Genomic DNA, 23,007 nt, shown 5'->3' with positions numbered 1-23,007 from the left:
TTTCTTCTCCAGCTTCCTGGGTATCAAGAGGAACAGAGGAGGTACCCCCAGCAAAGGCAGCAAGAGCAGTTTCTCAATGTGATTTCTAATCACTGGATCGCAGTTATTGATGCTCTTCGTCTACCTCCCTGGGTACTCAGAGAGAGCTGTACCAGATACCGAGGTGACAATGGCAGGCCCTTGATTCTGGCAGGGCTCTAGGGGTGACATCAAAAGGAGGAGGTCCCTTGAGGTTTCAGTTCAGTATTTTTTAGAACTATTCTTTTAAATCTAGACTCCACTCTCCTCCTTTAGACAATTTTGTAAGTATTCATTTCTCTGTTTTAAATTCATTCCTGTAAATTGTTATAAACTTTCTAGAGTGCAGTCTAACTGTATCTATTACATCTTTAAAGTACATATACCCTTTGACCCAGCAGTCTTACTTAGAAAATTCTATTGTACAAAAATAAGAGCATCCAGATTCACTGCCACAAAGACATTTATTGCAGTGTTATTTTCAGTGGCAAGGAAAAAAAAAAACCCTGGAGACTACCTGAATTTCCATAAATAAAAGGATGGCTAAATTCATTACAGTACATCTACACTATGAGATATTTTAGATCAAACTAAAAAAAAATGTTGTGTATACATGTCATGATATATGCTGTATTTAATAAAACAGGTTACATAATTCCATTTTTGTAATAAAGAGGTAAAGACATCCATTTCTGCTTAAACTTCTTAGAGTGGCTTCTCTTTCCTACACTAAAATCTGACTGATACACACATTGTCACACTGGCACCATCATCATTAAACATTATGTATTTAAGGAATTGCAAACATCTGATTTCCAATTCAGTTATGGGCCACAAAAATTAGAGAAATATACAAGAAAATTCCAGGCCCGATACTTATGAAAATATTGTACCAAGGGACTTCTGATTCAGGATGGAATAACTTGTAGCAGACCAATGTTGTTGCTGAGAGTAACTTAAAAAATCAGGTAAAATTCCAAAAACCAAAATCCTTTTTGAAAGTATCAGGGAGCCAGGACTTGGGAAGGGAGATTCCAGAAAGGAGGGAAACTCATCAAAGTAAGCCCAACTTCCTACATGTTGTTTTTTCCCTTCAGTTTAGTTCAGTTTAGTTCAGTCACTCAGTCGTGTCTGACTTCCCTCCAGGAAGCAGGAATAGAAGGAACATCAGGTCCTTTGGTAGGCTCACTCAACTCCGGGAGTTGGTGATGGACAGGGAGGCCTGGCGTGCTGTGATTCATGGGGTCGCAAAGAGTCGGACACGACTGAGCAACTGAACTGAACTGAACTGAACTGAACTGATGGACACCTTATCTTGGACAAAGGAGGCAAGAATATACAATGGAGAAAAGACAATCTCTGTAACAAGTGGTGCTGGGAAACTGGTCAACCACTTGTAAAAGAATGAAACTAGAACACTTTCTAACACCATACACAAAAATAAACTCAAAATGGATTAAAGATCTAAATGTAAGACCAGAAACTATAAAACTCCTAGAGGAAAGCATAGGCAAAACACTCTTTGACATAAATCACAGCAGGATCCTCTATGGCCCACCTCCCAGAGTAATGGAAATAAATGCAGACAATACACAAATGGGACCTAATTAAACTTAAAAGCTTTTGCACAATGAAGGAAACTATAAGCAAGGTGAAAAGACAGCCTTCAGAATGAGAGAATATAATAGCAAATGAAGCAACTGACAAAGGATTAATTTTAAAAATATACAAGCAGCTCCTGCAGCTCAATTCCAAAAAAATAAACAACCCAAACAAAAAATGGGTCAAAGAACTAAACAGACATTTCTCCAAAGAAGACATACAGATGGCTAACAAACACATGAAAAGATGCTCAACATCACTCATTATCAGAGAAATGCAAATCAAAACCACAATGAAGTACCATCTCATGCCAGTCAGAATGGCTGCTATCAAGAAGTCTACAAACAATAAATGCTGGAGAGGGTGTAGAGAAAAAGGAACCCTCTTACACTGTTGGTGGGAATGCAAACTAGTACAGCCACTATGGAGAACAGTGTGGAGAGTCCTTAAAAAAAAACTGGAAATAGAACTGCCATACAACCCAGAAATCCCACTGCTGGGCATACACACCGAGGAAACCAGAACTGAAAGAGACACGTGTGCCCCAATGTTCATTGTAGCACTGTTTACAATAGCCAGGACATGGAAACAACCTAGATGCCCATCGGCAGATGAGTGGATAAGGAAGCTGTGGTACATACACACAATGGAGTATTATTCAGCCATTAAAAAGAATGCATTTGAATCAGTTCTGATGAGGTGGATGCAACTGGAGCCTATTATACAGAGTGAAGTAAGTCAGAAAGAAAAACAGCAAAACAGTATATCAATGCATTTATATGGAATTTAGAAAGATGGTAACGATGACCCTATATGCAAGACAGCAAAAGAGACACAGATGTAAAGAACTGTCTTTTGGACTCTGTGGGAGAAGGCGAGGGTGGGATGATTTGAGAGACTAGCATTGAAACATATATATTATCATATGTGAAGCGGATTGCCAGTCCAGGTTTGATGCATGAGACAGGGTGCTCAGGGCTGGTGCACTGGGATGACCCTGGGGGATGGGATGGGGAGGGAGATGGGAGGGGGGTTCTGGATGGGAAACACATGTGCACCCATGGCTGATTCATGTTAATGTATGGCAAAAACCACTACAATATTGTAAAGTAATTAGCCTCCAATTAAAATAAATAAATTAGTTTTTTAAAAACTAGGAATAAAACCACCATATGATCCATCAATCCCACTCAGGCATATACCCTGAGAAAACCAAAATTGAAAAAGACACATGTATCCCACTACAGCACAACTTACAATAGCTAGAACATGGAATCAACCTAGATGTCCACTGACAGATGAATGGGTAAAGTTGTGGTATATATACACAATGTAATATTACTCAGCCATAAAAAGAAACGCATTTGAGTCAGTTCTAATGAGGTGATGAACCTACAGCCTATTATACAGAGTGAAGTAAGTCAGAAAAAGAAAGATAAATATCGTATACTAACGCATATATATGGAATCTAGAAAAATGGTACAGAAGAATTTATTTGCAGGGCAGCAGTGGAGAAACAGACATAGAGGATAGACTTATAGACATGGGGAGAGGGGAGGAGAGGCTGAGATGTATGGAGAGAGTAACATGGAAACTTGCATTTCCATATGTAAAACAGATAGCCAACAGGAATTTTCTATATGTCTCAGGAAACTCAAACAGGGGCTCTGTATCAACCTATAGGGGTGGGATGGGGAGGGAGGTTCAAAAGGGAGGGGATATATGTATACTCATGGCTGATTCATGTTGATGTTTGACAGGAAACAACAAAATTCTGTAAAGCAATTATCCTTCAATTAAAATTAAATAAATTTTAAAATAAATAAATAAAATGTGCATAGTTGCATTTACTTCAAAACATAGAGAGGACTTCATTCAAGACTTACAGACATAAATTAGTACCAGAATTCAGTGATACATAAGCATGGCATTTTGCTGGAAACAGAGATTCACTCCATCTAGTATTGCTTAGTGCTTTTTAATAAGGTTATATTAGATTTTTACACTGAAACTTGAAACCAAATGAAACTTTCTTGATGCAGGGTTTGTTTCTAGAGGTTTGGGTGTTTCTATAAACTCCAAATCCATATATGGTTCATAGAAAATGTTGGCAAGACTCAATCAACTTTTAGAAAACCTGGATAAAATTTTAAGCAATTAGGAACAAGAGAATAAATGTGCTTTGTTTACTTTAGGCCAAATTCTGTGGCTTTTGAATTTTGAATTGAACAATTAGGCTGTAAGTTCCATCCATTCACAGGGAAATCACAACTTCCTAATGGAAAGACCTGGAGAAAACAACTTTTACTTTGGAAAAAAACTGTTCTTGCGTGGGCTCTGGAACAAAACATCATGGTTGAAAAGAGGTTGCCTGAAAGGAATTTAAAGAAATTGTGTAATACAGTATGTTACCACTGGTTGTCAGGCTCGCTACTGAAATGAATTCCCAGAAGCTATAAGAGTTGTCAACACACATAATCTTGAGCAAAAAAAATGTTAACAGAAGACATATATTAATAGACAAAATTCAACAAGTTGCTTTTAAAATAAACAGCATGTTTTGAAAAGCAAAAAAAAAAGCAATACAGTATAAAATTGGGTAATAAAAATATTTTAATAATAAAAAGGCAAGAAAGGAAAACCAAAAATAGATAGGCCAAGTGAAAAACAAGTAGCACGATGGTAGCTATAAGCCCAACCATATTCAATAATTATTTTAAGTGTAATGGATTAAACACTTCAATTAAAATAGATTTACCAGATTGCTTTTTCTTTTACAGAAAACAATGCAAATAAGTGCTGCTTAAAAGAGATTCAGATTAAATAATAGGTACAGAAAAGTTAAAAGTAAAAAAGGTGGGAATATACACAATGCAAACACCAAAAGAAAAATCCAAAGTAGTTGTATTTAATGAGGCCAGCAGAACACTGATACCAAACCTTAATAAGGAAAAAACAAGAAAGGAAGAATGCAAGTCAGTATCTGTCATGAAGATAGATTCAAAACTCCCAAACAAAATTTAAGAAAATAAATCTAGCAATGTATGAAATGAACATGACAAGTGAGGTTTATCTCAATAACGAATCTTGGTTAAATATTTAAAAGTCAACCAATTCAATTTATTATATTAGCTGAATAAAGGAGAAGGCTGCCAATACTTGCAGAACAAGCATTAGATAAAATTCAATCTGTATATAATTTTAAGGAATAAAAAACATACACACCACACAAGGAATGGAAAGAAACTTCTCTAAATCAAGGAATTTTTTTTTAAGCCAGAATACAATTTAATAATGAAATATTGAACTCTTTCTCCCTCAAATCAGTTTTCTTCTCCACTCTCCCTTTTGTTATCTCCCTTTTGAAGCTGTTATAAAAACTGAACTATTGCTAAAATGCAAGAACTTGGATACTCTCATACTAATGCTGAGTGAAAGAAGCCAGTGTTAAAGAGTACATGCTATATAACTCCATTTATATGAAAAAAGTGAAGTGAAGTGAAGTGAAGTTGCTCAGTCTGTCCGACTCTTTGCGACCCCATAGACTGCAGCCCACCAGGCTCCTCTGTCCGTGAGATTTTGCAGACAAGAGTACTGGAGTGGGTTGCCATTTCCTTCCCAGGTCTCCTGCATTGTAGCCAGATGCTTTTACCATCTGAGCCACTAAAGTGATCTATAATCATCAAAGTCATTATACTGGTTTCCTTTGGGGATCATTGACTGAGAGAGGACAAAATGGAGCTTTCTGGGCACTGAAAATATTATTTTAATGTAGTTAGTGACTAGCTATATGGCTGTATACTTTTGTAAAAATCCATGATGTGGTGCACAAACTTTATGAACATTACTGTAGGAACATAATATAGTATTTTTAAAAGACAGACTATCAAGCCCAGAAAAATCAAGCTATATGAAATCTACAAAGGAAACTCCTCAACATAGCAACTCAAAAGGTTTAAAAGAAAATGACGAGAAAATGTTTTGTCAGGAAAATAATAACAAAAAAATTTGTAGATCTATGTTAATATCAGGAAAACATATATTTAATGGTAAAAAGAATAGAGAAAAATTGAGAGACTATGTTAAGACCCTAGCAGCATTTATTTTTTTCCTTTCCTTTTTTTGAGAGGTGGAGACAACTTTCTGTTTTGTTTATTTCTGTTGAATACATGGAAGCAGAAAAGAAGTTGGAAATAGATGGGAGACAGAAGGTAAGAAAAAGTACAGATGTTTATTATGAAGACGACTTCTAAGATAGAGCCAAGTAAGATAAGAAAATTTGCAGATCTTGGTTTCTCATCCTGCTAATTAACAGTATGCCCCTGTCTGAACCTTACATTATGATGTCTTGACAACGATAATTCACATTTTTCTAAGAAATTTTAGACTGGTTGAGCCAGAATGTTAGTCAGATTTCCCAAAACCTGAGCGCTCAGCCAATACAAAAGCCTTATTGTACATTTTGCTTCTGAAAATAATTACTTGAAGGAAAAGAAGTTTGCAGCAGAGTTGAAAGAATTGTTCTCTCCTGAAGATAAGGCTTGTGAATACCCCATAGAGGAGGCAGTTGAAAAGTAATGAGGTGAAAATAGATTATTCTCTCATTTTTATCATGGTAGGAAGAAAAAGTTCCATTTATAAAAAATTAGGTCACATTCTCACTTCTTTCAGAATGGATTCAGAATGAGGCTAAAGGAGGATGAAATTTCATTTGGACATTCACTTTTAACTACCTACTACTCCATGTAAGGTTTTTACTCAATACCAGTGGTATGAGTGGGTGTTTAACGTATCAAAAACACACATGGTTAGCCACAGGAACTTCAAATCTAATAAAGAATGTAAATACAGAATAACAAAAGGCAGACTACAATAATGCCTTTCAGAAGATTACACAAGGGCTATACAGGCAGGGTTTTGGGAATGGCAGTGTGAGGACCTCTGTAAGTCCACCCTTCAATAAAAGCAATACAAACACTAGCAAAATTGTCAAAATTAACTTTTTCAGAACTCTAGAAATTAAGCAAACACTTGCAAATTCTAAGGAGTACTTACTTGTTCAAAAGGAACCGCCAAACACTGATAAACACATCAGGGTTTGTAGTGTTATAACTTTCCCTACTCACCTAATCCCACTCCCCTCTCTACAGCTCCACAGTAGTGAAAAGACAATCTGCAGAATGAGGAAAAAAATAACTTACCAATTGTATATACGATCAAGGACTTGTTTCTAGAATATATGAAGAATATTTACAACAATAATAAAAAGGCAGATAACCTAATTTTAAAAATAGACAAAGGATCTGAATGTACAGATTTGAAAGAAGCTTGTTGTTGTTTTTCAGTTGCTAAGTCATGTCTGACTTTTTGCGGCCCCATGGACTGCAGCACACCAGGCTCCTCTGCCCTCCACTAAAGAAGATCTACAAATGACCAATAAGCTCATGAAAAGACGCTCAACATCATTAGGTATCAGGGAGATGCAAATCAAAGCCTCAGTGAGATATTACTTTGAACTCACTAGGATGGCTATAATTAAAAAGATAGACAATACAACCACCTGAAAAAGAATGAAACTAGAACACTTTCTGACACCATACACAAAAATAAACTCAAAATGGATTAAAGATCTAAGTGTAAGAACAGAAACTATAAAACTCTTAGAGGAAAACATAGAACACTCTCTGACATAAATCACAGCAAGATCCTCTATGACCCACCTCCCAGAGTAATGGAAATAAAAACAAGAATAAACAAATGGGACCTAATTAAAAGCTTTTGCACAACAAAGGAAACTGTAAGCAGGATGAAAAGGCAGCCTTCAGAATGGGAGAAAATAATAGCAAACAAGACAACTGACAAAGAATTCACCTCCAAACTATACAAGCAGCTCATGCAGCTCAATTCCAGAAAAATAAATGACCCAATCAAAAAGTGGGCCAAAGAACTAAACAGACATTTCTCCAAAGAAGACATGCAGATGGCTAACATGTGAAAAGATCCTCAACATCACTCATTATCAGAGAAATGCAAATCAAAACCACAATGAGGTACCATCTCACGCTGGTCAGAATGGCTGTCATTCCAAAGTCTACAAACAATAATGCCAGAGAGGGTGCAGAGAAAAGGGAACCCTCTTACACTGTTGGTGGGAATGCAAACTAGTACAGTTACTATGGAGAACAGTGTGGAGATTCCTTAAAAAAATGGAAATAGAACTGCCATACAACCCAGCAATCCCACTGCTGGGCATACACACCAAGGAAACCAGAATTGAAAGAGGCACATGTACCCCAAAGTTCACTGCAACACTGTTTACAATAGCTAGGACTTGGAAGCAACTTAGATGTCCAACGGCAGACAAATGGATAAGGAAGTTGTGGTACATATACACAATGGAATATTACTCAGCTATAAAAAAGAATGTATTTGAGTCAGTTTTAATGAGGTAGATGAAACTGGAGCCTATTATACAGAGTGAAGTAAGTCAGAAAGAGAAACACCAATACAGTATATTGACGCATATAATATGGAATTTAGAAAGACAGTAACAACAACCCTATATGCAAGACAGCAAGAGACACAGATCTAAAGAACAGACTTTTGAACTCTGTGGGAGAAGGCAAGGGTGGGATGATTTGAGAGAATAGCATTGAAACATGTATATTACCATATGTAAAACAGATGACCAATGCAAGTTCAATGCATGAAGCAGGACAGTCAAAGCTGGTGCTCTGGGACAACCCAGAGGGATGGGGTGAAGAGGGAGGTGGGAGAGGGGTTCAGGATTGTGGACACATGTACATCCATGGCTGATTCATATCTATGTATAGCAAAATCCACCACAATATTGTAAGGTAATTAGCCTCCAATTAAAATAAATTAATTTAATAAACATTTCTTTTTCAAGATAAACAATAACAAGCGTTGGTGAGGATGTGGAAAATTGGAACCCTCATGCATTGCTGGTGGGATTGTAAAATGATTCAGCCACTGTTGAAAACAATCCAGCAGTTCCATAAAATGTTAAAGATATGTTTAAAAATAAAACAGGACCAAAATGGAATGGTTTATGCTAAGCCTCAATGTCACCAAACCAAGGTTTAATTACAGTTTGGGCTCTCCCCAAAATAAAATAGTAAACCAATCAAGAATCATCTGATCACTACTAGTTAGGCAATCTGCCCAATAGGCCCCTGGTGGTGGTTTAGTTGCTAAGTCACATCCAACTCTTGAGACCCCCATCGACTGCAGCCTACCAGGCTCCTCTGTCCATGGGCTTCTCCAGGCAAGAATATTGGAGTTGGTTGCTGTGCCCTCCTCCAGGTGATCTTCCCAACCCTGGGATTGAACCCACATCTCCTGCAGCTCCTGCATTGCAATTGGTTTCTTTACCCCTGAGCCACCTGGGAAGCCCATAAATTACAATATGACCCAGAAATTCCACTCCCAGATATCTACTCAAGAGAATTGAAAGCGTCCACACAAAAACTTGTACACAAACTTTTATGGAAGAATTATTCACTATACCCTAAAATGGAAACCACCCAAATGCCCATCAATGGATTAATGAATAAACAAAATGTTATATTCATACAGTTGGAATATTATTCTACAATTAAAAGGAAAAGAGTACTGATACATGCTACAACATGGATGAACTTTGATAACATTGCTGAAACACAAAGAACCACATATTGTATGATTCCATTTAAATGAAATGTCCAGAATGGCAAATCTATGTAAGTAAAAAGTGCATTACTGGTGCCAGGAGCTGGGGTGAAAGAGGAATGGGAAATGACTGCTAATGGGAAAGGGATTTCTTTTCAGGACATTTAAAAAGTTGTGAAATTTCATGATGATGCTTTCACAACTCTGAACATACTAAAATCCACCGAATTCTACACCTTAAATGGGTGGTATGAATTGTATCTCAAAAAAGTTCTTTTTCAAAAGCACTATTTAATGTGAACAGGCCACATGTGCCTGGCTAACTTAGTGGGTAGAGCAGAAAACTTAGTGAATGCTGGTCACCAGTTAGAGACCCGAGAAGAGACTGACTGCTCAGATCACTTCCTTGAGTGACCTAGACTAGTCCTTCTTGAATCAAGACCAAGGGAAAGGTTCAGATAGGAATGGTGATAAGTCCAAAGAGCTTGGGTTCCATATGTCTACACTTGACCAAGAGAAATGGCTGAACTGAATAGCCGTAAGCGGCCCTACAACCCAGTTTATTGCTCTTACAGTCTGCTATTCCAGGCCCCTTAACCATCTCCTGAATTGTACTGATACCTCTCAACACATCAAAATGTATCTAATCAGTCCCAACTTCATACACTCAAACAGGGGGCTGGCTGCATAATCTCCTCTGTCATGGGTAGGAAAATATTTCTGAATCAGGGACTGTATGCCAGACAATCACCTATAAATCGGTAAACATGAGTCATTTTTGGTAAACAGTAGTTAACTTTGCCAGTGTTGGTAAATAATAGGAGAGAAGTCTGGAAGGGAAAATTGAGGCTAGACTAAGATAGGTCTTCAAAAACTAGAAGAATTTTGGAAAAAATGAGAATAGAGCGATCAAAGTTTGTGTCGAGGAAAGAGAAAGAAAGGCGGAATGGGGTGGGGGGAGGGGGTTGGTGGAGAATGAGCAGAATTGGGCAAGTTACTTGGAACTCCTCTGTAATCCATTGTTTCATTTATTGTCCATTATTCAAAATTATTTTGTGAGCTTCATGAGGGTATAGATCATGTCTATTTTGCTCATCACTATATACCCAGAACCTTGCACAATGCCTGTCCCATAGTATGCATTCAATAAATATTTGTTGAATGAATGAATGAATTACAATGATGGGGGGAGGAGGGGAAAGACACCAAAAAATTTAAATAGAAACATTCCAAAAATTCAAGCACGGATAACAGAAAGCATACAGAAGATTATAAGTACAGAGGAAAAAACGCATTCAAATTTTGGACTCACCAAGTCTGAGAAGCCTGTAGTGCACACTGGTGTTCATATTTAATAAATAGAATTGCAACCCAGAGACGAGTTGGAGGGCTGTGCTGGATACATGCTATTGAAATTCGTTAGCATACAAGTAACAATTGAGACCACGTAGGAGGAGAGAGGAGAAGGCAATGGCAACCCACTCCAGTACTCCCATGGGCGGAGGAGCCTGGTAGGCTGCAGTCCCTGGGGTCGAGAAGAGTCGGACACGACTGAGCGACTTCACTTTCACTTTTCACTTTCATGCATTGGAGAAGGAAATGGCAACCCACTCCAGTGTTCTTGCCTGGAGAATCCCAGGGACGGGAGAGCCTGGTGGGCTGCCGTCTATGGGGGTCGCACAGAGTCGGACACGACTGAAGTGACTTAGCAGTAGCAGCAGGAGGAGAGAGGTGTTAAACAGGAAGACACCCTGGAAGTGACGTCAATAAGAGGGGCACAGAGGTCATAGGGTACGGGGGAGAGTCGTTGCTTCAGTTAGAGCTAGACCAAAGGGAGGGAGACAGGAAAAAAGCAGATTGAAGTATGAGAAAATTCAGAAGTGACTGGTCTCAGGGAGACAGAGAACAGTACCAAGGAAGAAATTATTTTTCTGAGGAGCCACACACCAGCTATTCGTGGTAAAGAGACTATCAAAATATCTGACTGACTTGACTGCCGAGACATCGTTGGGGACTTTGAGTGGTTTTGAAGTATGTTGGGGAGTGGAGTCTGGTTGCAGTGGTAGTTAAACTACTTAAACTTGAATTACAATTAGTTTTGTGACCCTAAGCATATTATAAAGTAGTGAATAATTTTAGGAGTATTACTAAGACACGGGTAAATTCAGTTAAGATTGAGTCTTTGAGAAGGTTCCAGAACTTTACGCCATTTTCTACCAGTGTTGTTGCACGCTTTTCCCCAAGCTCTACCCACTTTTCCTACTCGCTTACAGATCTGGTAGATTTCATCAGCTAGCCCTTTCCCCACCCCCTGGAGCAAAGAAGCCCGCACATTAGACACTTTAAATAGCTCTTTTTTTCCGCTGTCCTTGGACGTGTTGGCGAAATGGATACTTTTGTTAAGATTATCCAGTTACAAAAGCGGAGTGATTTTTTTTTTTTCTAAACTAAGTTAATAAATATCAAACAAGTGAGTACATAAGGGAGACGGGACGGGACGGGACGGTCGGAACTCAAGAGAACTGTACTTAAGGTTGGTACATCGGGGTGATTTTAACATAGGACCGAGGTACTTCCGGGAGAGAATGGGCGGGCAGAGAATTCTGTGCGTTTGGCGGGTTTCGCTGTCTTGCTAAGTATTTGATCATCCCACAGGAGAGGGAACCGGGGACAAGAAGACGTAGTGACTTCGCCACTGAAGAAAAAGGACAGTTCGGACTCCCCGATGGCCATGGCTGTGGTGAGTGCCCCAGCCGCCGCAGGGTGCCGGGCGCAGGCGGCTGAGGGGAGGGGCTCTGGGGCGGGCTGGTTGCCGGTCACGTGGTCAAGCGGCGAATCAGGGTTTGGCCCGCCAGGCGCCGGGGGCGGGGCCCGCTCTCGGAAGCCCCTCATTATTCCCCGACCGCCGACCCACGACCCCCGACCCCCCCACCTCCCAGGGCAGTGCAGTTGCTTTCCGATCCTGGAAAAGACCCTAAGACGGAAACTAGCGAGAGTTGGGAATGTTGGGGTCTGTTGCTTATGGCTTGTAATCCTTTCACGATTTAAATAACTTTCAATTACGTGAGAGTGGAATGAAATTAGTTATTAATTCAAATAATAGTTTGGTCTGGTAAATGGCTGGGGAAGAAAGTAGTTTTCTCGCAGGAGAAAACCGCAACAATATTTCTTTTCTTCCGTTTTAAAATCCTTTACATTGCTCGCTTTGGCAGCACGTATGCTAAAATCCTTTACAAACTCCTGTAAATTTTTACATAATATGAGGACGTTTTCTGAGTACCTAATTTTTCAAACAAGTTCGTAGAACATACTCAGTTTTTTTCTCATTCAACAACTTTTGAATAACTTAATAATTTAGCAGCTTGAAAAGGGAACTCAACAATTTGCTAACTTATTCAATGGTAATTCGCGTCTGCCCGCACCGCCCCCTGCCTCTTTTTTTTTTTTTTCTTACAGTTCAGAACCCATCGTTTTTTATTGAGGTAAATGTTTTCTAAAATACTGGAAGCCTAAAACACCAGTTGCCATGCAAAGATTGTAAATTTATGTTTAAAGTAAGAAAAAACTGAAATTCACTAATGAATGGTTAGTATGTCCTAACCATAATGTACTTAAAAATAGTGAAAGTTAGAAACCTAGGCCCTAACCTTAAAAATGTCCAAATTTATATGGAAGAATGTAGACTGTGTATGGAGTTATATAATGATTGAAATAAACCATCAGCTTTTGTTGGTGATATGTTTGTGAGGGGTTGGAAGGGTGGTAATTACATTTTAATGAAATTTTTCTTGTAGGAATTTAAAACTTACGTAGATCAGGCATGCAGAGCTGCTGAGGAATTTGTCAATATTTACTATGAGACAATGGACAAAAGAAGACGGGTGAGTGTTACAGACTACTATTCTTTATTAAATACCAGTTTTTTTTTTTTGAGCCAGCCATTCATCCAAATTGCATAAGTGATAGCTATGTTCTCTAAAAACACATTGCTTAGGAAAGGGTTGGTATGGCATTATGGATGTGTGAACTGTGGAATCATACCCCAGTTTTGTGTTTGCCAAGTTCTGTGACCTTGGGCAAGTTGCTAACCTCTCTCAACCCTGTTTTATTTTTAGGGTGGTAAATGGGAATTAAATACTGCACTTAACATGGGACCCAACATATATTTACTTAAATTCGTTATATTTTCTTAATCACATAATTTAACCAATATACTTAAAATAGTATTAGTGCTAGTGAAGGGGGTCTGTCATTACAGAGAATGTTCCCTGATTTGCCCCTTTAATTTCATATATTAATTGATAATTTGGTGTTAAAGCTCACATCTGTATCTGGCACTCACGAATAGAATCTGCCTGGCTTGGATACTTTTAGTCTTCCACAGAGAAGGTTCTCACTTCATCAGCTTTTTTCATTGTGATGTGTTCCTGAGCCATATCTTTTAAGGATTTCTGTATGTGACCTAGAATCTTCACTAGGTCTATTATCAGTATAACACTGTGTTGTACAGAACTCTTGTCTATGCTGTAGAAATAAATATCTCTAAAAGCTGTTTTGTTAAGGCAGAAGATTAAAAAGAAGTTCTTGATACTGATGTTTGATGATGTGGGACCTGGCACAGGATGTAACAGTGGACATTTGTTGGGCCTTGGTGCCTTCAAGGACAAAGTAGCAAACAAAAGAAAGCAACATAGTTCATTTCCAGACTCCAGATATGTGTTGGCCCTTTAAGTTTTAAAATTTAGAGCTAAGCAAATAATGTCCCCTTTGACACACTAAATTCCTGTGACTGACTCCAGGAACTAAAGAGTTAACTGTTGAATTCTTCCTTATTTGAGTTTTAACTTACTTGACTTATCAAAGACTCTGCTTTAGCAAGTACTATTGATTGTTTTGGACTGAATATGCTATTTCCATGGCGATAAAAGGAACTAATTCTTAACACATACAACATTAAATGGTTCAAACATTAAAGGGCTCACATTGTATATAAACACTAGGATTGAAAGGTACAGGTAGGGCCTGACAGACAACTTTGTTCACAGAATTAGAAAAGAGAGGGAGATTCAAACTGGTTCCAGGCTGCAAGGGCTTTGAAACCTGTGATCATTTAATTCATTTTAATTACAGAAAGCAAAACTTAAAAAAAAAAAAAGCCTATCCATTTGATACAAAGGTTTCTCAGTGTGGCTAAAGTGAAAGATGAAAAAAAGTAGCTAGCTGCCTAGTATATTAAGAGGGCTTCCCTGGTAGCTCAGCTGATAAATAATCCGCCTGCAATGTGGGAGACCTGGGTTCGGATCCCCTGGAGGAGAGCGTGGCAACCCACTCCCGTATTCTTGCTTGGAGATTCCCAGGAACTGAGAAGCCTGGAAGGTTACAGTCCATGAGGTCGCAAAGAGTGTTGGATACGACTGAGTGACTAAGCACAGCATAGCACAGGATAATACCCATTTAAGGGCAACTGTATAAGGCAGATGCCTTGTTCACATTGTCCTCTGTGGGAGGGGGCAAGGGAAGGAGAGATGGAGAAAGAGCTATAAAAATGTTTAAACACCCGCTGTAACCTTTCAATCCATTTCTACAAGATAATTTGCCCCAAAGCAAAAATCTTTCCCCTTTTTTTCTTTTTTCTTTCTTTTTAGGCACTAACCAGGCTGTATCTGGACAAGGCCACTTTAATATGGAATGGAAATGTTGTTACAGGGCTGGAAGCCCTAGCCAATTTTTTTGACATGTTGCCTTCTAGTGAATTCCAGGTCAATATGTTAGATTGCCAGCCAGTTCATGGTAAGATCATGGTCTTTTGAGGTACTTGTTTTCCTTTAGTGGGCACTGAACTTTAACACCAAAAGCAGCTAACAACTTTCAGTGGTAGCAGTAATTACTTTTTTGAGCAAGTTAAATATGAAAAATTCAGCTGTCAAGTCAAACTTTTGATCTTCATTTAGATGCATCTAATTCCAGAGAGCCAGTGGTAGGTTTTGGTGGATTGAGTGATTGTGCAGCCTATTAAAAGTCATGTGGCAAATTGAGCCTTACTATGATTTCTGTTGATGGAGAGGAACAACTGTCTCTTTTCCCTAAATAAATAGTTGCCTTATGTACCTTGAAATGTCTCAAGAGAAAAAAAATATCTCTGATTAATGTTTTATTATCTTACAACCTATTAAAATTTCACAGCAAACGTGAAAGGGTAGCTTTCAAGGCAGATTTTGATTTCAGGCAGATTGATGCAGTTTATAAGATTAACCTCTAGATGGGGTCCTAAGCATCTTAAGCAGTAGTTTCCTGAGTGATTTTTTGCCTTTATAGTTCTTGAAAAGAATGACAACTTAAACAAAATTTGACCAAGTTCTGTTAAAAAAAAAAAAAAGGAGATACTAACACAGGAACCAAAAAGCTAGATATTGAAAGTTTAGAGTACCCAAAATCTTTCTGGACTGAAAATAATGTTAGTATCTTTGAAATGGTTATTGAGTTTTCTGGCTCTGGGTGGGCATGCTCAAGATTATGCTTAAAGTAAAGACAGTTTATGAAACTTTTTTTAGTGTTTAAGTTATATACAATGTGTTTAAGCCTGCAAATCTGCCTGTGTAAAGAATCCAACCTCTTCTCTTTTCTTGTGTGGGTGCAGAGCAAGCTACTCAGGCCCAGACCACAGTTCTTGTTGTGACCAGTGGAACTGTGAAGTTTGATGGCAACAAGCAACACTACTTCAACCAGAACTTCCTGCTGACCGCTCAGACTACTGCTAACAATACTGTGTGGAAGATTGCAAGTGACTGCTTCCGTTTTCAAGATTGGGCTGCTATTTAAAGGGGGCAGAAGTCCATTCTTTTTTGGTCCATTAGTTCCAGCAACAGAAATTTATGTGAGTTATTAATTCATTTCATTGTAGAAGCATTAAAAACTAGTATGTGCTGAAACTAAATTTCTTTAATATTTTTTTATTCCTAGCAGCACCTTTTCTAGCAGGTGCCAATTTGAATCATTGCCCTTAAGAGCTTTAATGCTAGTTTTCTACATGCCTTATACATGTTTCACTAATGACTTTCTTACAGTAATATTATATCCATGATCGCTGTATTAGCATATTCACTGTGAGCCCAGCATATCGCAAAAATAAAATCTTTTTATAGTACTATCTATGGGATATCAGCACAATGTAACTTTCTGGGAGGAAGTGGAGTGTTTATTGTTGTTATTAGATTAATTTAGGTTAATTTTGTAGTATAAAATGTACCTTTTTCGTTTAACACTGGTAATGCGGTTTATATATAAAGCTTTTTTAAAGCAATTCAATGAACGCATTACTAGTTTTGGTTTACATAACTACTCTGACATACTAGAGTCACATGTGGAGATGTTCAATAGTCTTTTTATATTAAGTAATTTTTTTCATGTTGGCATGTTTTCTTATGAAGTGAGTTAATCTACTCGAGAGATATAAAGTGTTCTCAGTTGATACCCGAGTGTTGGATACACTCAGTGACTTAAAAGCAAGACTTCTTTAAAAGCTTTTTCTTGGCAGCTCCAGGTCTGTAACTTTAGATAGTAAATGGTAGTAGGACTAATAGCTTTAGTGGGAGAATGAGGAGTGAAAAATGTATAGATCCGAGGTTGGCCACAAGTAAGGAAGGATGGCCAAGTGGTACGCTTTGGGTATTTGTTTTCTACCTCCTAAAAATGTAGCCTAATTTTAGAATTTAAGTCATTAAGATAATAAGTATCTTTACCAAAAGGTCATGAGTGTCACTTTTGTTCTAAGAATTATTTTTAAATGTTTTTCTAGTTCACCTCATACTTATTATTACCAGTATATGTTTCAATTTAAGAACTTGTTGGGGAAAAATGTCAGCAATAAGCCTGACCCTGCAGCAGGGTCTGACAGAAAAGTTGGAAACAAAGCCATGGCTCTCTCTTTGGGACCCTTAACTTCTAAGTCTTCCACGTGAACTTCAGACCAAAAGTCTGCTACATACTATCCACCCCCGAAGTGAGTGATTTGTTCCCTGTGTTTACACTGTCAACTGCATGATCTTTTTACTACTTAAAGCTAAAATTATTTAATCTCATAATGGTGTTCTTCCATATGGCATTGAGCAAATAGATATGTTATAAAACATGTTCCTGTTATATAGCTCACATTTTCTTTTTGGAAAAGATAGAGAACAGCAGATCTTCATAGCCTATAAACTTCAGAAAAACCAGTTGATTCATTCTGTGTCTCAGCATCTAAAGAAAAAGAAATCTTTGTTTTTTGGTTAAAATTTGAACATTTTTCCGTTCTTGAATTCATCATTCTCATGTTGTTACACTAGATGTGCCAACTTTGTTTCCACATTCCAACTCAGTGTTTCTTGTTACTTAATTTGAAGATCAACGATTCATTTACTCTTGTCACAAACTACACGTCACATTTCTGATATAAAATAGAACTAAGTAGGAGAAAGGGATGGAACAGAAATATAGACCACACCTTCTTGTAGTACTGACTAAAGCTTACACATATTCTACTCAAACTGAGTTTATTCTAATTTTGGATTGACTTTTTAAAACCACAGCTTTAGTAGCAACAATCAGATTGCCCAAATATTGCCTTTTCCCTAAAGGAGAACAGTCTCAAGTAAAAGTGGCATATAACTAGCAATAACTGAATTGACTGGTTGTATGTATTCTGTTCATTACTTGAGTGCTTTAAGACTTGTGTATAAATTGCTGTTTCCAAACTCTGTATAACTTGAATGGCTGGAACTACTCTTATATGGACTAGACTGTATTTTTGACATGTGCATATTTTTGTAACTTAAAAAAATAAATAAAATTGCCTTTAACAAGTTTTCTCAAGCTTGGTTTAAGGTCTTTTGATTTTTTTAAGGCTCCAGAACAGTTAGTTGTTTCTTCTTACACTATAAGGTTTAAAAAAGAATTTTAAGTTAGGATATTGAAAACAGTGATTGACAACTAGGACCTTGTCTTGTCTCTAGCCTACCTTGTTCTTCCCTCTTTTCCTACGAAATACATTCCTGAGATAACCTGTTTGAAGTAGCAGTGAAGTTTCTAGTGAAATGTTAGAAATTCTAAGTTTGAAAAACTAGCCAAATATTAAAAAAAAACTAGCCAAAATTCAGTAGGCAGTGAAACCAAAAGACAGTTCATTTTCAGGGGGAAAAAATGGTCCCATTAACTTTAATTCTACATTAAAAATATGTCAACAGACACTTTAGGAGTGAGAAGAGGCAACAGCCTTTGAAATCAACCCCTGTATTTCATCTCTTCAATGAGGCACGTATTTTTGACAATTTAATACCCCTGAAATTGATGTATTATAAATTCTTGCTAAAGCATACTTTAATCAGCCTTTTTTTCCTTTCTCAGTGGTACATAAAATTCTGTCTTAAAATCAATGGTGTCTTAGATTGATGAAATACAGTAATGAATTTTGCTAGATAAAAATGGTTAGGAATCTACTCAGGTGTAAATTTGTAGGCATTAGTTAAAGTAAAAGATTGTAAGCTTAAAGGTTAAAGATTCATGACTCAAACTCTATCACCAAGTTATTTGCTTTTCATGTCTACCTCATGACGCTGAAAGAACCACAGACCTTATTTAAGCTTGTAAGTGGCTTGGTGAACAGGAATCGGCATTTTCCTAGTTTCTGGAAATTTCCTAGTAATGTATTTGTTGTTTAGCTAAGTGGTATCCAACTCTTTTGCAACTCCATGGACTGTAGCCCACCACGCTCCTCTGTCTATGGAATTTCCAGGCAAGAATATTGGAGTAGGTTGCCATTTCCCTCTCCAGGGGATCTTCCCGACCCAGGGATCTCCTGTATTTGCAGGTGGATTCTTTATCACTGAGCCACCAAGGAAGCCCGTTAATAACATACAGTGTGTCTAAAAAAATAACTCTCGATGAGGTTAAAGGATAAATGCAGTGTTTGGGAAAGGAGCAAGTAGTCAAAGTCAAGAAGGCATTTTATTCTGAAATGTTGCTGGATTGACTTGCCTGAGATTACTGATGCAGGAAATTTGATTGCAGGGGACTTCAGTTGCTGGTTTTTGTTATAATTTAATTATTTAATATTAAATTATTGATTTAATATATGATAGAATAAGCATAGATGTGCTTTAACATAACCTTATATATTTAGGGAGAGATGGTAGGGCATATTTAGCTTTTTTATTTAACAATTGTCTCTATAACAAAAATACTCCATCAAAACAGTTGCTACCAAACTGCTGTATTCTATTAGATATTTGCCCTTCTTTGTCAGATGCATCTTTCTATACAAAAGATTTCTTGGTGACTTACCAGTGGGCTATATACATCAATTTTGCTTCCCAGAGAAGCCCTAAAAAGTAGAGAACTATAGAATATTGTTGAAATAATGTGTCAGATGGAGGGTCTTAGACTACAGACTCCATCTGAGGTTGAAGTATATGCACCCTCTAGATCAGTGGTTTTCAAAGTTTTGCTGTAACCCATAGAGGTGTAAAATGTCACAAGCCAGTATACAATACATCTACATATAACAAACTAGTAATAAAAATTACGTGTCCTCCTTCATTTTGTGATGTGCTTTTGGAATTTTCTACTTCATTTTATTAATTTTTAAAGTGCTGATCATAGCCTACTTAATTGATTTTTACAACTTCCTGTTAGATTGTCCAGCAGTTTGGAAAGCATGAAAATAGAGAAAGCATAATATTTTCACCATCACTTTCTATCAGGGGGTGGGGAGGAGGATTGGCTTTTAAAAAGCAGTGTTTTGTCAGTGATGTCACCTGAGGCTTAGAAAAGATTAAAAACTTCCTCTCAGGCATGTCATATTTGTGGAGGACAATGAAGGGGTAGGTCTGTTTCCCTCCCATTCCTTATCTTGTACCTGAAGTTCAAAGCTAAGAAAACAACTGGTTAGGCTAGTCTTTAGGCAGAATCTGGGAATAGGATGTGTGGCAATGAAACAAAGATGAAACAGAGGAGGCTGCCCTATTTCAAATGTCCAAGCAGAGAACTGAGAAGGCATTCCAGCAGAAGCATTTTTGAACACGGTTTGATACCAAATACACTGTATTTCAGCCTATTTTAAGTCAATTTCATGTGTTTTTCTCTTTCCCTCCCTTCTTGGACACCCCAAACATCTGCATTCAACCCTCTTGGTTGGGAATTCCCTGGCAGTCGAGTGATTAGGACTCAGCACTTTCATTTCCAAGGCATGGGTTTGATCCCTGGTTGGGGAACTAAGATCTTGCAAGCCACACAATGCATTGGGAGGGAAAAAAAAAAAACATGATTTAACAAAGGCTATGGTGGGCTCTAAAGTGTAAATCTTAGCAGGACTTGTCCAGCTCCACAAAAAGCCTAAGATTTGATTGATACAGATAGAGATGACTTTTTTTTAACTATGAAAGGAGATCGAGGGCCTTTAAGAAAAGCAAGGATAGCAATTCACAAATGTATTTTTGAGAGGTCTTTCTATAAAGGGGGGAAAAATGGGCCTGAACATTATTGACTCCAGTTCTCTTACTCAACGGCAGGATATCAGCAAGAAGTGTCTGCAACACTTAGCAACTGCAGGTGCTACAGTCCGCCTTGGAGCCCTAAGCTGGCTGAGGTGGCCAGCCTACTCTCTCTTCCCCAACCCTTCCGTGTTGTTTCTGAAGGAGCCTTTGGGAAGGACTTCTCTAATAAGCTCATCTGTCCATCGGTGGCACCCAGGATCCCCAGTGGTCCAAGTCCAATCCCGAGGATAAAAATTCATTGTTTCTTGATGTTGCTAGTGAGAAATTGCAAGCTTGGGACAAGGGACCAGAAGAGAAATTAGCTAGGGGGAGGCGNNTCGTGCTACACCTCCCTCCCTCGCACTACCCTTCCCTCCCCTCGCGCTACCCCTCCCTCCCTCGCGCTACGCCTCCTCCCACCTCGTGGTACGCCCACCCCCCCCCCACCCCGCAATAGCACCACTGGCCTATGCGCAGGATGTCCTCTCACACGATACTGCCTCTACATGCAGTACCTGCTCTCGCGTGCTACGTCCTCTCTCGGGGTACCCACCTCTCACAGCACACCCCTCTTTTATGATACCGCCATTGGCTCTGCTATGCGCAGTATGTCCTCTCACTTGGTAATGCCTCTACAATTGGTTTGCGCTCTCGCACGGTACGTTCTCCTTCGCGGTATCTCCTCTCGTGGGCTACCCCTCCCTCCCTTGCGGTACCCCCCCCTTCGCAATAGCACCACTGGCCTATGCACACGATGTCCTCGCACACAATGTCCTCTCACACCATACTGCCTCTACATGCGGTACCCGCTCTTGCGTGCTATGTCCCCTCTCGGGGTACCCACCTCTCTCACAGCACACCCCTCTTTTGTGGTACCGCCATTGGCTCTGCTATGCGCACTATGTCCTCTCACGTGGTAATGCCTCTACAATTGGTTCCTGCTCTTGCACGGTATGTTCTCTCTCGCGGTATCTCCGCTCTTGTGCTACCTCTCCCCCCACCTTGCCGTACCCCCTCTCTCAGAATACCACCACTTGGCCTATGTGCAGGATGTCCTCTCACACGGTAGTGCCTCTACATGCGGTACCCGCTCTCGCATGCTAGGTCCTCTCTCGGGGTACCCACCTCTCTCACAGCACACCCCTCTTTTGTGGTACCGCCATTGGCTCTGCTATGCGCAGTATGTCCTCTCACCTGGTAACGCCTCTACAATTGGTTCGTGCTCTCGCAGGGTACGTTCTCTCTCGCGGTATCTCCTCTCGAGTGCTACCCCTCCCCCAGCTCGCTGTACCCTCTGTCTCGGAACAGCGCCACTGGCCTATGCGCTGAATGTCCTCTCACCCGGTACTGCCTCTACATGCGCTACCCTCTTTTTCATGCTACGTCCTCTCTCGGTGTACCCACCTCTCTTGCAATGCACCCCTCTTTTGCGGTACTGCCATTGGCTCTGCTACGCACAATATCTCCTCTCATGAGGTAACGCCTCTACAATTGGTTCCTGCTCTGCATGGTATGTTCTCTCTCGAGGTATCTCCTCTTGCCCGCTACCCCTCTCCCACCTCACGCTACCCCTCCCCCACCTCGCGCTATCCCTTTCCCTCTCACGCTACCCCTTCCCCCCTCGCAGTACCCCCCTCTCGCAATAGCACCACTGGCCTATGCGCACAATGTCCTCTCACACGGTACTGCCTCCACACGCAGTACCTGCTCTCGCAGTACCCACCTCTCTCGCAGTACACCCCTCTTGTGGTACTGCCACTGGCTCCGCTATGCATGGTTATGTGCTCTCATACAGTAACGCCTCTACACATGGTTCTTGTTTTCGCACAGTACATTCTCTCTCGTGGTATCTCCTATCTTGTGGTACCCCTCCCTCCCTCTCGTGGTACCCCCTCTCTCGTGGTACCTCCTCTTGCGCACATTACCTCGTGAGCAAAAGGTTTGAATACGAACTCCCGGAAATAGTGCAAGGACTTACTGGGGCTGGATCACACTTCCACTGAAGTCACTGGGAGTCCCCAGAACTTCTGCTTCCAGCACCTGTTCACTGAGTTCCAGGAGAAGCTCAATCTCCTTATGGACAAGTAGCCTGCCCACTTCCTCCGCATACACTGAGGGCAGGGCTCTACTGACCACCGAGGCCACAGGAAGTGGGCTGTCCTGCACAGTGCCCCTGTCCTAGGCAGCTCTGCCCACAACTCTTCCCTC

General features: G+C 39.5%; 1 protein-coding gene across 1 annotated transcript; it reads left to right on the top strand.

The window, feature by feature from the left end:
- Positions 1-11,865: 11,865 nt before the first annotated feature.
- On the top strand, positions 11,866-18,142 carry NXT2 (nuclear transport factor 2 like export factor 2). Its single transcript, XM_013976202.2, has 4 exons — positions 11,866-12,032; positions 13,087-13,173; positions 14,938-15,082; positions 15,930-18,142. Exons 1-4 carry the CDS (start codon positions 12,018-12,020, stop codon positions 16,109-16,111), a joined length of 429 nt encoding a protein of 142 aa, XP_013831656.1. The 5' UTR covers positions 11,866-12,017; the 3' UTR covers positions 16,112-18,142.
- Positions 18,143-23,007: the final 4,865 nt, after the last annotated feature.

This window comes from Capra hircus, assembly GCF_001704415.2.
Source record: "Capra hircus breed San Clemente chromosome X unlocalized genomic scaffold, ASM170441v1, whole genome shotgun sequence".
Classification (NCBI taxonomy): Eukaryota; Metazoa; Chordata; class Mammalia; order Artiodactyla; family Bovidae; genus Capra; species Capra hircus.
The sequence above is the reverse complement of the archived record's forward strand: the minus strand, read 5'-3'. Positions and strand labels throughout refer to the sequence as shown.